The 14589-nt window shown below is 39.8% G+C and overlaps 1 protein-coding gene across 1 annotated transcript in view; it reads left to right on the top strand.

Moving 5' to 3' along the window:
* ATP6V1H (ATPase H+ transporting V1 subunit H) overlaps positions 1–14589 on the top strand; it is a 72674-nt gene that overhangs the window by 26472 nt on the left and 31613 nt on the right. The window contains exons 8-11 of the mRNA XM_019548064.1: positions 5426–5523; positions 7126–7318; positions 11901–12079; positions 12972–13097. Coding sequence (XP_019403609.1) covers positions 5426–5523; positions 7126–7318; positions 11901–12079; positions 12972–13097 — 596 coding nt within the window. The remainder of the gene's footprint in view (positions 1–5425; positions 5524–7125; positions 7319–11900; positions 12080–12971; positions 13098–14589) is intronic.

Genomic DNA, 14589 nt, shown 5'->3' with positions numbered 1-14589 from the left:
TCCTCTTTGCCTGTGCCTAGGCCCCAGCAATCCCCATGCTGTTCCAGGACTGGGCTGAGCAAGCCCCTTCCCTTCCAGGATGGCTTCCTTCCAGGCTGCTGTAGGAGGGCTCTAAGCCTGGCACTGGTGGCTCCTGGCATTGCAGATGGGAGCCATGTGCCATTGGGCCAGGCCAGCTCCTGCCTCCATGCGCCCTGCACACCATCATGCTGGGCCGGCTCTATGGAGGCAGGAGCCAGCCCAGCCCGATGACGCACAGCTTCTGCCTGTGGTGTCAGGAGCTCTGGGTGGCAGCAAGAGCTGGTCTGGTCCTGTTTGAAGGCACGCAAGCCAGGCTGCTCTGTGAGGCATGTGGAGCCCCTGTGTCTCAGGTGGTGCCACATGCTGCTGGGGGCTCTGTCAGCAGCGGGCTAAGAGTGCCCTGACAGCCTGCTGATGCAGGGGGCTGTGTGACATGTGGGGAGGCGGGCAGGGGACCCACCTCTCTGTCACTGTCCTCTCATCCACAGTCCCCTGCACCCGCACATCTGTGCTTAACTGCTTCTGCCCTGCTTCTGTTTGCTCTAGCATGCTGATGCAGCATGCTGGAGCAGTAGGGGCACACGGCAGGCATAGAGATGCTTTGGCCATGTGCTAGAGCATCTTCTCTGAGGACCTAGTTTCTGGTTGTTTCAGAGCATGCTCCAGAAGCGTGTCCTTGCACTTTTTACTGGCCTTTTTCTTTGATACTGGAATTTCTGCTCCGCATATTTGCAGAACACTTCTATTCCTAGGATACCTCCTATGCCGTCTCAAACTGCTTTGAGACACCACAACAGGCACGTGCTCGCTTGTCTGGACACAGCCCTGGAGTCTAAAAAAAAGACTGAGATCCACTGCCCCACTAAGCTACAGTGACTCTTGAAGAAAAATGTTTAAGGACTGTGGATAGTCCACTGCTCTCATTATAGTCTTAAGGAGATATATCACTTATCGATAAGAACTGCAGTTAATTTCCCCATTTTAATAACAGTCCTATTGCTGGTGACCTTTTTAAAGGCATTATACACCTGTTTAAATCTGTGTGAAGATGAATTTTGTGGCTGTCAGGAAAACTTTATATTTAAAACTTCCAATTTCATATTAGAAAGTTCTTAAAGAAAAGCTTAAATTATAGATTTAAAAAAATGGTGATTTGTAGTTGCAAAGCAAGCCAGCCTTGTTTTTAAAGGATGTCTTTCATGATCCTTTGAAGCATCAACCATCAATATTTCAATTCTGAATCTCGCCTTTCTACTTCCCCTCTCCCCCCCGAGTTTAGTTGCTTTTCTAAATTGCGTTTAGACACACTTGAGTTGTCATTTTCAGATTCTATTTAAAATGATTTAAACACTGTAGCTGAAATGATACATTTTGATGAAAATGAATCTGTGCAGTTTTCGAAACTGTGAAATTCTAAAAGCATAGTTTTCAGGAAAGTTTGTTTTGTGATTTAAGGACATAATGAAACAATTTAATTATTTTAAAATCAGTATTTCATTTTGGAGGAATAAACATGGCTGAATTGGCAGTAGATACATGAATAATGGTTTAAATGCACCAGGTTCAGTAGTTGAGATTTTTGACTGCAAAGATCTTTTGATGTCAGGTAACAAAATATTTTGAATCAAAGCTGTATTAAATGATGTTGCCACTTGATGGCACCAGGAAACAAAAATATTTGGAACCATCTTCCTAAGGTCTAATGAGTACTTTTTTGGCAAATTAGTCAAGATATTTTAGAATTTGAGAGAGATGAAAATATTCTGGTCACAGCAGCAACAAAGATTTTCAAAATGAGGAACACAGATATACACTGCAGACTTACTTTAAACTAGAGTCAGAGCAGTTTATCATTCTGGTAATTACAGAATCTTTTAAGTTGATTTAGTTGATTCATTTAGCTTCCTTGACTGTTAATAAGAAAATGCTAAATGATGGGGGCCTTGATCTGCCCTCTCCCCCTTAAAAACAAGATAAAAATACGAAGGGGTATATGATCTGAAACTTTGAGACCGAAGCAGTAGACTTGTTAAAAAGGTTGAAAACTCCTGCATTCAACCATGCCAGCTTTCTTTCGGTTTGCTTTCCTTTTTTTAGTTCGCAGTATGCATCATATATATACATGTATGAGATACCGAACTACTGGAAAATTATTTCTGCTTGTTCAGCTTGTGTAAACTTGCTCCTTCCTCCCAACCCACGCCCACCAGCATGTGAGGAACGGGGTGGGTGTATGGCCACAGGCGATGTGTTGGGGTGGGGGTGGAGTGTAGCAGGTACAGGTGATATCTCTGAGGTTTCTGTGCCCACAGCGGGGCATAGGGTTGCAGCTGGACTGGACTATCTCTGGGCAGGAGTCACTTATGCAGCCCAATGGGCAGGATCCATGGGAGGGAGCATCGCACTGCTATGGCCACCATGGTGAGGTCTAGCAGCAGCACACCATCTGCCCCAGCCCCAGCTCCTGCCTCTACCCCATTCTCTCCCTCACCACAGAGGTATCTATTTGCCTCCCCCATGGCTCTTTCCCCTCCCTTCCCCCACAGACTTACCTGCTGGGGAAGTACATGTACACGTGCACACTTGCCCCCTCCCTGCAACCCAATAATTTTTTCTCCCTCTGCCTACGCAGCACCTGCTCCAGCCCCATTCCCTTTCCCTCCCTCACTGGGGGGCTTCAATCTGTCAGCCCACCCCCCAAAAAACAAGAAAAATATATAAAGGGGTAAGTGAGCTGAAACTGAGACTGAACGGGTGCACTTGTTTAAAAAAAAAAAAAGGTTGTAAACCACTGGATTAAACTGGCATGGTTTTCTTTTGGTCTGCTTTACATTGTTTTTGGTTTGCAGTATGCATTCGCATTCTGCATCTCTGCCTCCACTATGGTGTTATTAAGCAGTTCTTATGCTGTTTGCATAATCTTACCTCCTTAGGGGCCCCTATCTGTGACTGATTCACTTTCCAAAAGTAGTCTGGCTATTATTAAACCAGGCAAAGAACAGTTAACTGTGTGAGTGGCCAACTTGTGGCACGGGCAGCCTGTGTGCACAGCAGATCTGGCGAGGGAGCAGGGAGTACAACTGCAGATAGGGCAGGGAGCTGAAAGCAGGGCAGCAGATTGGACAGGGGAAAGGGGTCTGAGTGGCACTTGCAGAGGGTGTGAGGCTAATTTGTGGCCTTCCTGTTGAAAAGGTTGGCCCTGCTGACTTAGTGAATGGAGTTATTCTAATTCTGACTAAGTAAACAGTGCACTTTGTTCTCATGCCATGTAGAAATAAGCATGTTCAAATGCATTTAATAAAATGGCTATAACAGTAAAATATGGTTCTTGAAAATGAAAGTATGCAAAACTCTTCTCCCCTTTTTCCAGCCTACCCTTTTCTTGTCTATTTAGATTTCTGACATATGAAGGTTGGGGTTGTTGCTTGCCATGTGTGTTTGCCTTTTTCAGGTGTCTGGAAAATACTACATTTGTTCATAAGCATTTAACTAGTTCTTGAACTGCATTTTCCAGTTGGGCTAGTACTGTTTCGGCCTCAAAGCTGTGTGTTGTGTGACGTATGCTTTTCTGTAATTCTTTTGCACGTTGAGGTGGCCTGACTGATCACTCCCTTTAGTTTCTGAACTTACATCTGAGGATACGAAGAGATGCCATGACAGAGCTAAGAATAAAAGTAAATTAGTGTTTGTACTCTTTAGGAATTTTTTTTTCTTTTTCTTTTCTGCACTTTCAAAAAGCCACTTACTACATACACAAACAAGCTTTAAAAAACTGACTGGTGTATTGGAAAGATATAGGGATAAAACCTTTGAAGACTTCAGTAACAAATGTTATATGATAGTCGTTTGAAGATGGCCAATTTTTTTCTGAATTCCTGGCCAGAGAGTAGCTTGAAAAGTGTTTTTTCTTTTTTTTTTCTTGTAGTTATGCTATTGCTACCAATTGAGTAGCATATTGGATGGGAAGTTGTGGATAATCTGCCATTCTTTTCTTTGTGAGCATTGGGGAAAATAGCCCTTCAGCCACATCTGAAGGTTGCTTCAGTTGGAGAAGGCTTTTGACTTCTGCAATGGAGCCCTTATTAATGGAAGAGAGAACTCTGTTCCTCTCCACAGTGCATTGGAAGACTTATTCTAAGCTTTCCAATCAATATTTCTAGCTTTTGTTTGTGTGTACAGAACACTTGTTGTTTTTTCCAGGACAAAATGAAGAGTCAGCCTTTAGATTTAGGAATCCAAGGTTTAAGTTTAAATGTATCACACAATATGTTGCTGAAATAATCAGCAGGAGGAGACTCTACTGATTGCTCATGGAGATTAAGAAGCTTGTTAGTACTTCACTTTTTTGGAGCCACCTTGATTTAGTAGGAAAAACATTGAAGATGGCCCTCTGAAATGGCAGTTCAGTTAGATTCTCTGAAAGGTCGCAAGGGATTTCTTACTCAAGCTTGCAAGTATTTTCGTAACAGATTTTGAAAGTTTATAAAATAAGAACATGAAAGGTTAAATGTTTAAACGATAAATATATTTATACTGGTAATGTTTTATCACTTAAGGCAGAATGCAAGGCGAAGTCCAGCAGGGAAGGGAAGTGGCATGGTGCCTTGGAAAGGGGGAGGACATGTACCCAAAGCTAGACTGCTTTCTTCTTCCTAGCATGCTGACGGCTGCAGCGGGCTGGGAAAGATCCTTGCCTGCTGCTGCCACCTGTAGCTTTTTACTGGGCTGTGTTGTCAGGCAGGACTATCTGCTGCCTTCTCTTCCCCCATCAAAGGCCCTAGGCAGTGGCTTCAGAAGCAGCTGTGTCCAAACAGGTCTGTGCATGGCCCCCTGACTCCCTGTACTGCTCCAGGCAGGCATTTGCAGCCCCTCCCTCGTGGCATGGCAAGCACCAGTCTGCGGCTCTGCACCTGCCAGGCAGGAGTGTTTTTAACCAATATAATTAAAGGAGGTTGAAGGAATAATTTTTTTAACCAATATTCACATCCCTAATGTGAAACACAAAAGACCTTTGCTATCGTTCTACATGTGTGAGTATCTGTCCATATTTTTAGTGGGGCATGCACATTTGCATTAAGCAAATCCAGTCATGCTTACAAGTGCAGGACTACATGCAGCCTTTTCTACTGGTTTAGCTCACACTATGAATACTCCATTGTATGAGTTTAGCTTGCTTTTTTTTTTTTTTTAATGGATATGTAATCTGCTTGAAGATTTGCCTCCCCCAAATCATTTTTGTTTAACTTTCTGTGGAGATGAACCCATAACTTCTGGAATTATGAAAACTAGCATGCAGAAAAATATAAAGAATTGTAATTTAGCCTGGTCTGCTGAATTTCCTAGTTTTAAAGTTGTGTTCCTTTCTCATTCTACCATAAGGCTTTAATTGTTGTTTCTGCTTAAGAGTTCCCAGTATGTACAGTGTGTTGCTGGATGCCTGCAGCTGATGCTCAGGGTCAATGAATATCGCTTTGCATGGGTAGAAGCAGATGGTGTAAACTGGTGAGTATTATGTAGGAATATTTACATATCAGTAAGACTCATTTGAACCCCAAATGGCTCCCTTCTTTGGCTGACCTCTTTGGGTCTAATTTTTACAAAATAGTCACTTAGTATTTGTTAGCAAGGAAACTGTATTGAGACTCAAATAAATATGCGTGAAGGCAAATCTGGATTTTTTTGAAAGCTTGTAAGTACTTGAGTCTTCAAAAAAGACTTCTATTAATATCTTAAAGGTGTTCATAGGTATTTTTAGAGTTTGGAGCAAGATATATAGGAATTGTTATCTACTATATTGTGTTAGCATAGGGTACTGGAAAATGGAGTATTTTTTGATGATCATGAAGAAACTTTAACCCATTTGGAATCTAGCAGAAATATCAAATATGGGTGATGATGGAAAGTAGGAGATAATATACATTTTGGAATTATAGCTGAGGTTTTTTTTTTAAATGTAAAAGGGTAGTTGGTAGACTGTTCTAAACCTTGCCCAGGTCTTTGTAGAGAAAAAAGTATCTTCAAATTCAAGCAGTGCTAGTAACAAGCTTCTAATAAATGGCGTGTTGCACCAAAAAACTGGTGTGTGTGTGTATGTATTCATGTGCAAGTCCTACCATGCAGAGCTGAACAAAAATGCACATATATTACACATAGACACATGCACACACAAATGCACATGTATACATATAAATGTTTTAATAAATTACTTAATAGAACAAAGTTTGTAACTCAGTGTCCCTTTTAAACTGGAAAACTGATATTTTGAACTTGTCCTTCCCACACTGGAACAAATATAATTTTTTTTCTGAAATAAAAATTCAAAATGACTGTTTTTAGCCATATTGAAATATCTTATCATAATGGAATGCTTAAATTTTGATAAGGTCACTTCAGTTGGTTGCAGTTAGTATAGAGTATACATTGATAACCTGTATCTAAAGAACAGGGCTGAAGCCAAGCACTTTGGCCCTGTTGAAATGAAGTGTCTTAATTTGTGGAAATTTTCATAATTGGTATATGTCTGAGAAATGTGTAGCTACCATTGAATTGGCTTTTTCCAGCTGAAAACTTTTTTCTTTTTAGAAATTTTTTTTGTCCAGCTTTGCTTTTTAGGACTTGCACAGGGATAGAAGTTTAGTTTATATTTTGTAAATATTTGAATTCAAACTCTCATTCAAAGATGAAACTAGAAGAAGAAATAAAGTAGTCTTACTCTTGTTGTCCAGGTAGAGTAAATTGCATGTTTTGCTGAAAATGGTAAGTAATAAAGTTAGTTACTTGGATGTGCTTTTTTTTAAAGCATGGAATGGCCTACACTTCTATTGAGTTTGAAGGCAAAGAAGATACAGCATCTGTTCATATTTGGAAGATGTGCTTTGCAACGATGAAGCTCAAATTTAAACTTTAGTATGGGTACATACATTCTCTGGTTATCCTAGCAGTTCACAAATATTCCCATAGGGTATTGTGAAATAAATTTGCTATATATGTGTAACTCTAGCTTTTTACTATTCGCTCATCTTAAACCTATAATATTTTTTTCCTTACAGGGTACTTATCCATATTTAGAAAAAGCATACACTCATGTGTGCTTATTTTTTTCAGTATCATGGGAGTCCTGAGTAATAAATGTGGCTTTCAACTTCAGTATCAGATGATTTTCTGTGTGTGGCTGCTGGCATTCAGTCCTCAAATGTGTGAATATCTGCGTCGATACAATATTGTTCCAGTCCTGTCTGATATTCTTCAGGAATCTGTCAAAGAGAAAGTAACTAGAATCATCCTTGCAGCATTTCGTGTAAGCATAATTAACTTTTTTTAATAAAGCACAACTGTTCCTGTAGACCTTAATTGACACGCTTCCTTTCCATTTTCCTTTAAAAAACTGGGGGTAATGTATGCTTGCTTTGTAAAGTGACAAGCAAATATCTTTCTGCAGCTTCTTGCAATAGGAGTGGCAGGTCCCAATATGAATATTGGTACGTTTTCATTCTGTTAATGTTCTGCTAGCAGAACTATTTAAAAAAAAAAAAAAAAAAAAAAAATCTTAAATAGTAATGCAGGAATTGCAGAAAGAACTCTTATGCATGTAATTTTCAAGTCCAAATACTAGTATTTTTGATTCCTGGAATAATGCAAGTTGTCCATAAACTTTTATTTACATAGCTCATCATTGAGCTTATGTTGTGGTAGCTCACAAGAGTTTTACTTCGGTATCTAGGTTTGGGAAAGGGAAATTATATGCTTGTACATCATTCTTAGAAGTTGCAGAATACAACTTACTATTTTAATAATTTTGATAGCTAAAATCAATGTTTATTTGTAAGCATTGCTTTAGATTTTTTTAAATCTATTTTTATCACTTAAAACTTTTCAGGGTTGCATGAAATGGGTATGGGGCACAGACAATTTTCGTAATGATGTATACTGTTAAAACGGGGTGGACAATTACTTGTTCTGAAGGGCCATTTAAGGAGCTTTGGTGAGCTGTTGTGGATCAGGAAGTTGGGGTCTGCTGGCTTTATGCAGTTTTTAACACAAGGGTGGGCAAATATCGCCCATGGGCTGGGTCTGGTCCACCAAGGGATTCTGTCCAGCTCCTGGAGGGTCTCTCAGCCCATGCTGGAGAGCAGCTTAGGGTTGGGACACCTGTGGTTGGTCCTGCCTTTCCTAGGAATGTGGTGGGACAGGGGCAGTGTGGTGGCTGAAGTTAGTGTACATATTGTTTAATGTATAACATATCGAAAAAGAAGTTCTGACACCTGTCTCTCCTGTCATCAACTTTTCTGGGCCTGTTCCACACCACTGGCTTCTTCAAGAAATAACCTCCTCTTCCTCTACTCCTTTTTTTCAAATAGGAAGGGTCCAATTTTTAAACAAGTTGCTTTAGTCAAAGTTTAGCTTGGTTTAATACTCCAAAATACCAGATCACTATGTATTGAAGTAACAGGGCTTAATTTTTGGCCAACTCATGCATTGTCTTCTCTTTACAAATCTGGATGTTGCTCAGAATTGCTGTGTTAGTGAAATTCAACCACCAGTCCATAAATCTTCACATGCCTGTAGCACAGTGTTTCCCAAACTTTTTCCTCAGCTTGACCCATCACTCCCAACCCACAGTTTGGGAACTGGTGCTCTAGCATGTGTTATCAACCAGGGGCACGCGTACCTCTGGGGGTACTTGGAAGGTCGTGGGGGCATTCGTGGGTGTGTGGGGATGGAGCACCACCACCTCGTGCCACCACCACTTCCCAGGAGCAGGGTTGGGAGAAGATGGGGGCAAGGGCAGTGGCTCCCCTCTGCTGGCCGCATAGGATGTGGGGGGGGAGAGGGGAGCTTGCACGTGGCGGCCATTTCTGCCATCCACCACCCTGCACTACTGCTGCTGTGTGCAGGCTCCCCCACCTCCCCGTTCTGTGTCCAGCCACCACCACCAGAAGGGGTACGCTCCTTAAAAATTGAAAACCTCTGCTCTAGCAGATCTGGTGGTACATCTCAGACTAAAACACACTACGCAGATAGCCTCTCCAGTTTTTCAAAATTTTGTTTTAGCTCATCAGCCACATGGTCAGGATCCATGCTGACACTGCAGGATGAAAGTGGAGGGCTGGAAGGAACCTGAAGACCATATAACCAATCCCTGAACTGAGGGATGATGAAGTATACTCAGACCAGGAGTATCCAACTTGCAGCACAATTGCTACAAAGGGCACAAGCAGCCTCTGTATATGGCACGTGGCAGATCAGGGAGGGAAAATGGGGCAGGAAGCAAAAAGCGTAGGGGGAGGTTGTCAGGCATGTCACAAATTAGCTTCACACCCTCTCAGTTCCTTTCTGATCCCTTTTCTCTGCCCCAAAAGGTCAACCCCTACTGACTCTAGACCTTTATTGACAGATGTACCTGATTTTTCTAACTCCTGCCCCTTCATCTTCCTTTCTTAATGGTTAGATTCTATAACCTCTGTAGATAGCCTGTTCTAAATCCTAACCATCCTTTAAAGCATTTTCCTAATGTCTAACCTAAATCTTCCTTAATGCAAATTAAGCTACTTTACTATTTGTCCTACCCCCTGGGTGCCAGGGAAACATTTGCTCCTTTCTTGAAAATTGCAAGACTGGTATATTTTCCCCATGTCAGTTCTGTCTTGTCTCTACACTACACTCAACATTCTTGGTGTTTTTCTTTCAGCGTTTCTTCCTGAAGTCATGTTTTCAAAACATGATTTTGTTGTTGCTGCTGCTGCTCTCTAGACTGTCCAGTTTTTTTCGTAGTACCAAGTAGAGTAGAATAATTCCCTCCTGAATCTTAAAACACTCCTATATGATATCTAGAATGGGAACTGAATTTATTTGCAGCAGCATCACGTTAACTCATTCAGTGTGTAGTCTGTTTTTCTGGTGTATTGCTGTGTTTCTGAATTCCATTTTTTTTTCCTGTTTAAAAAAAAAAAATAGCGCTGGCATCACCCAAGAAGGATTTTTTTTAAATCCACTGTCTTTATTCCACTATTGTCATCTCCCTCCCTTGTTTTTTTAAAGAGTTTGCATTTCTCTTATTTTACGGTCGCTTTTACCCAAATTACCTTCTGCTTCTCAGAAATTGTGGGTTTCTTCCTGTGTCAGAATACAAAATTGCTATCCTCCAAGCTGTTTCTGGCACTTTTGGGTGACTGTTCAATCTCATTTGCTTTTCCAATATCTTGGTAATTAAGATAAGGGATAATGGAGTTAAATGCCTATCTTTTCATCTACTTGGCCAGTCAGTTTATATCCAACTGTTGAAGGCAGTATGTTTTACCTATGATGTTTGAAGAGCCAAATCGCTCAGCCTGTTACCATCTGCTCTGTTTGCCCTGTCACAGCTTCTCATGAAGTAAGCTCAAGGTTGCATAAGCTTATGCTCTATATATCTTTAGCTGGTCTACCTAATGCATATCTACCCTGCTTTCTGAACAGCCCTGAATATAAAGGTCACGTGAAGTAAGGCAGTGGTCTCAAAAGCAGAGGCCACCTTTAAATTAGTGGTCTCATTTGTTTTCTGTCCATGTAATTACTTATTTTGTTTAAAAAATTGCAACTTAAATGTATCTAATATGACTTCTTCTCATTGAGGTTTAGTATCTTTTAAAAAAAAAATATATATATATAACAGAAATATTTTCAGCTTTCTGCAGAGAATGCAGGTAAATGGCTCCAATTTGGATCATATAATTTTGAACATGATTAAATTGAGTAGAGAGGTAACAACTAAATTGAAAACCAATGAAATAATTGATCTCTGCACTGTGTGCATACCCAGCACTCTTCTTACTAACAGATGCTGGTTTGAACTGAAAACCCTATTGGAATATGCCAAAACTGAAGAAACTGATGTTTAGATTTAGATGTGATCATTGCATTGTGGGACACGTTAGTTTTTAAAAGCTTGCACAGAAAATTAGATTGATAGGCTGTGTTCACGGGGAAGAGTGTGGGGATTATCTGTAGTATTTTATGCTCTTAAACTGGTCACAAATAGCTGATTTGTTTGCCTTGTTCTCCTTGGATGTTGCAAATCATGAAAGCAATTTGTCAACAAAGGTCACCTAATGTTAAACATGGTGTATACCATGGCGTTTGCTTTGCTACTGTTTTGGGGGAGCCTCTGCCAGATCAGAACTGATAACTCTAGGTGTTGGGTAAGTGCTTTTTGTACACTTACTTTTTATTAACATACTTCTGAAATCTGGCACCAATGTATTCTTCTGGGCTCAATACTGCCCTCCTAAATCAAGCTTTTTTGAATCATCACCATAACTGAATGACCAACCTTTTTGGCAAAGTTCTAATTCACCTTAAAATATTCCCTTAGAAAGATGAATATGAAATTCAGCAGAGGTGTAACAGTTGGATTGTGCACTCTGGGCAGCAGAGGCATTGTGGTTGGCTGGCAACAGTGGTGGCTGCTGCTTTTGTGCCCTCTAAGTGGGTGCTTGTGGCTGGTGCCTCAGTTGTCCACCCTTGTTATGGGAAATTTAGTCAATTATAGGGCTCGTTTCAACAGGACAGTTACTCTGGAATGAATGAGGGTATGATATTTCATTAGTTGCTACTCATCAGTAGGCAGTCTTAGTATGCAGTAAGCATGAGGTAGCTTATTCCATTTCCAGTTTTATGTAGAATAGCTGTAAATTCGCACTGTAGTTTACTACCCTATACCTTTCCCTTATGAATAAGGACTTCTATTTATTGAAATAACAGTGCCGCTCCTGCTTAGTAACTTAACTCTTCTTTATTGAAAAGTTCTTTGTAAAAGTAGAATTTTATAAAGTTATAAGTCTTATAAAAATAAAATGGCAAAATAAATTTTAAAACTTGAATTGACATAACCTTATCTCCAGAATCTTTTGGAAAAATCTACTGAAAGAGAGACTCGTCAGGAATATGCTCTTGCTATGATCCAGTGCAAAGTTCTGAAGCAACTAGAGAACTTAGATCAGCAAAAATATGATGATGAAGACATAAGTGAGGACATCAAGTTTCTGCTGGACAAACTTGGCGAGAGTGTTCAGGATCTTAGGTATATTTTACTGTATGAACTGTAAAAACAAAACAAACCCCCCAAAAAACAACCCTGTTAAATACTATTACCTTGTTTCTTTTATTTCATTTTTTGTTAGTGTTATAAAAATAAAATGTAATGTAGCTACTGCTTTGTTCAATGTATTTTGCTAAGAGCTTATGCAGCATCCAGATGTCTGGATTTCTATATACATCTGAATAGAAGAAAAAGCTACTCTGCTTCTGCCAATGTGTTCCCTGATAATTTAATGGGAAGGACTTCCATTCAGAATTGTATCTGCTTACCACATGATATCAAACTAGTATATGTAAAAGGCAAGGATGTCTGTGCATGATTTGTTTTTATTGGAAATCCAAATTTAATATGAGTTGTACTGCTAAGTAATTTTATCTGTGCTACAATTGGTACAGATTCAAATCATGGTGCAAATTATAAATTAGGGCCATGATCTTTGGTCAAATGAATTATATATTTTTACACTAATCTACCAACAGTAGCAAATAGGTGGGGCAATTGAGATCTCTCAACAGGTGACAGTAATGGGCTCTCTTTTTGAATAATACATCTTACACATTACTCTATTTTATGGAAGAACTATTTTTTAAAATAGCTTAAAACATGGTTCCCTGTAAAAGTGAATACTAATGTGAGGAAATATGTTACTAATCTCTGTAATTTATGAAGTGAGAACTTTTTAAGACATTCTCCCTTCCACTTAAACATTGTGAAAGTAGTTCTCTTGTTTTTAATCAAGTTATCCAAATAAGAGTTTTTAGATATGTGTGAAGAACTGGGCACTAATATAGAATCGTATCTGGTGTACTGTGCAAGGCCCACTTTTGGGAACCTAATATATTATATTTTATATTTCACTTTGGACATCTTTCAGCTCATTTGATGAATACAGTTCTGAGCTCAAATCAGGAAGGCTGGAATGGAGCCCTGTACACAAATCTGAGAAATTTTGGCGAGAGAATGCTGTGAGATTAAATGAAAAGAATTATGAACTTCTGAAGTAAGTTCTCACTTTTTTTTCCCCTGGTTTTTGTTTTGGATTATAGATTTTCATAATCTTCAAATTTTTAATCTGAGTGTATTAGGTACTTACTTTACAGAATCTGATGCTAAATTTTGAAATTCCTTAGCAAAGGAAGAGTGAAGGTCAGAATGTATTACAACTTGTGTAAAATGTGTAAAAAGCACTCATTTAAAATGAGAATTACTTGCATGTTAGTAATTGTTTAGTTTTAAAAATTAAAAATACTCAAGGCTGCAATCGAATTGAACTTCTTAAAATCTACTGAATTCAAGTGCAGGATGCAAAGTAATACAGTTCCAAACAATGACTTTACTATGCATTAGTTAACTTGGCTATCAATATTCTAAATTATTTTAGCATTTTTGTTTGGGTTTCACTTTATCTTAATGTACTGAACTCCACATTCAAGATTTGAATTGGTATTGTGTGGCTTGGGTGGTGATTTTTCTGCCGTTTTTGACAAGCATGAAGTGAAATTGAAACCTGTTGTTCCTTCTGCAGTTGCGTACTTATTTGCAGCCTTTCAGAAACTTTGGAGACTACTGGGATTTAGATGGCTTTGGGTGCTCTGGGATGCCTAGTAGGTCATTTTGACAGTATCCTTGACCACTGATAAAGTAGTATCTAAAAGGTTAACATTTAGATCAACAAAGTTGAGTCTATCTAAATTTCTGGGAATCCAGGTGTTCACAGGGCTTAAATAGCCTGAAAAATGGCATGCCTGATCTAAGTTGTTTTACCCCAGGAGCTGAACTAATTTTAGATTGACATGGATTAACCTGGTGTAGTGAATTCCTACACGTGTTCACACACAGGGCTGGGAAAGCCCAGTCGTTAGCCCCAAGGCCATGCTGTTCTGCCTGGCTGCCCCCTGCCCCCCTTACTTATGGGCTGCCTGTGCCACTTCTAGTTTAGATTTAGGCAGTTTAAAGCAAGCTGTCTAACCTAAGCCAGATCCCACAAATGCTTGTTTATGCCCTAAAGGTGTAAACACATTAAAGCCTAGAGCATTTTCAGAAGGGCAGCAGCTGGTAGCTTCTGATTGTTGTGTGAACAGACTGAGGAGGAGGGGTTCTGCTACATTTTGCTGAGAGCAATTCATTTCGCACGTAACGATTAGTTACCAGCTGCTGCCTTTTAGCATTTGTATATGCACACCATAAATGTGGTTTGTTTGTTTTTTTTTGGGGGGGGGGGGTTGTGTTTGTTCCCCCCCACCATCTTTGCATGTCATCATGGTATAAGTCAGGCAGTTACATATGAGGATAGATAAATATGGTGCTACAGTAGAGGTTATATACAGTATGAGCCTGATCAGATTTTGAGGTACAAAACATTGGCTATGCAAGAGGAAAAGAGGTCTTTTGTATATACCACAGGATCTATAAAGTCCAGTCGGCAGGTTTTGTCTCAGTAGTGGACAGGCTTCTGGCACTGGACGGTTTTGATTTTATTTTCAGGAGTGAGT

The sequence above is a fragment of the Crocodylus porosus genome, unplaced genomic scaffold, assembly GCF_001723895.1.
Source record: "Crocodylus porosus isolate Cpor-Errol unplaced genomic scaffold, CroPor_comp1, whole genome shotgun sequence".
In the NCBI taxonomy this organism is placed as follows: domain Eukaryota; kingdom Metazoa; phylum Chordata; order Crocodylia; family Crocodylidae; genus Crocodylus; species Crocodylus porosus.
The sequence above is the reverse complement of the archived record's forward strand: the minus strand, read 5'-3'. Positions and strand labels throughout refer to the sequence as shown.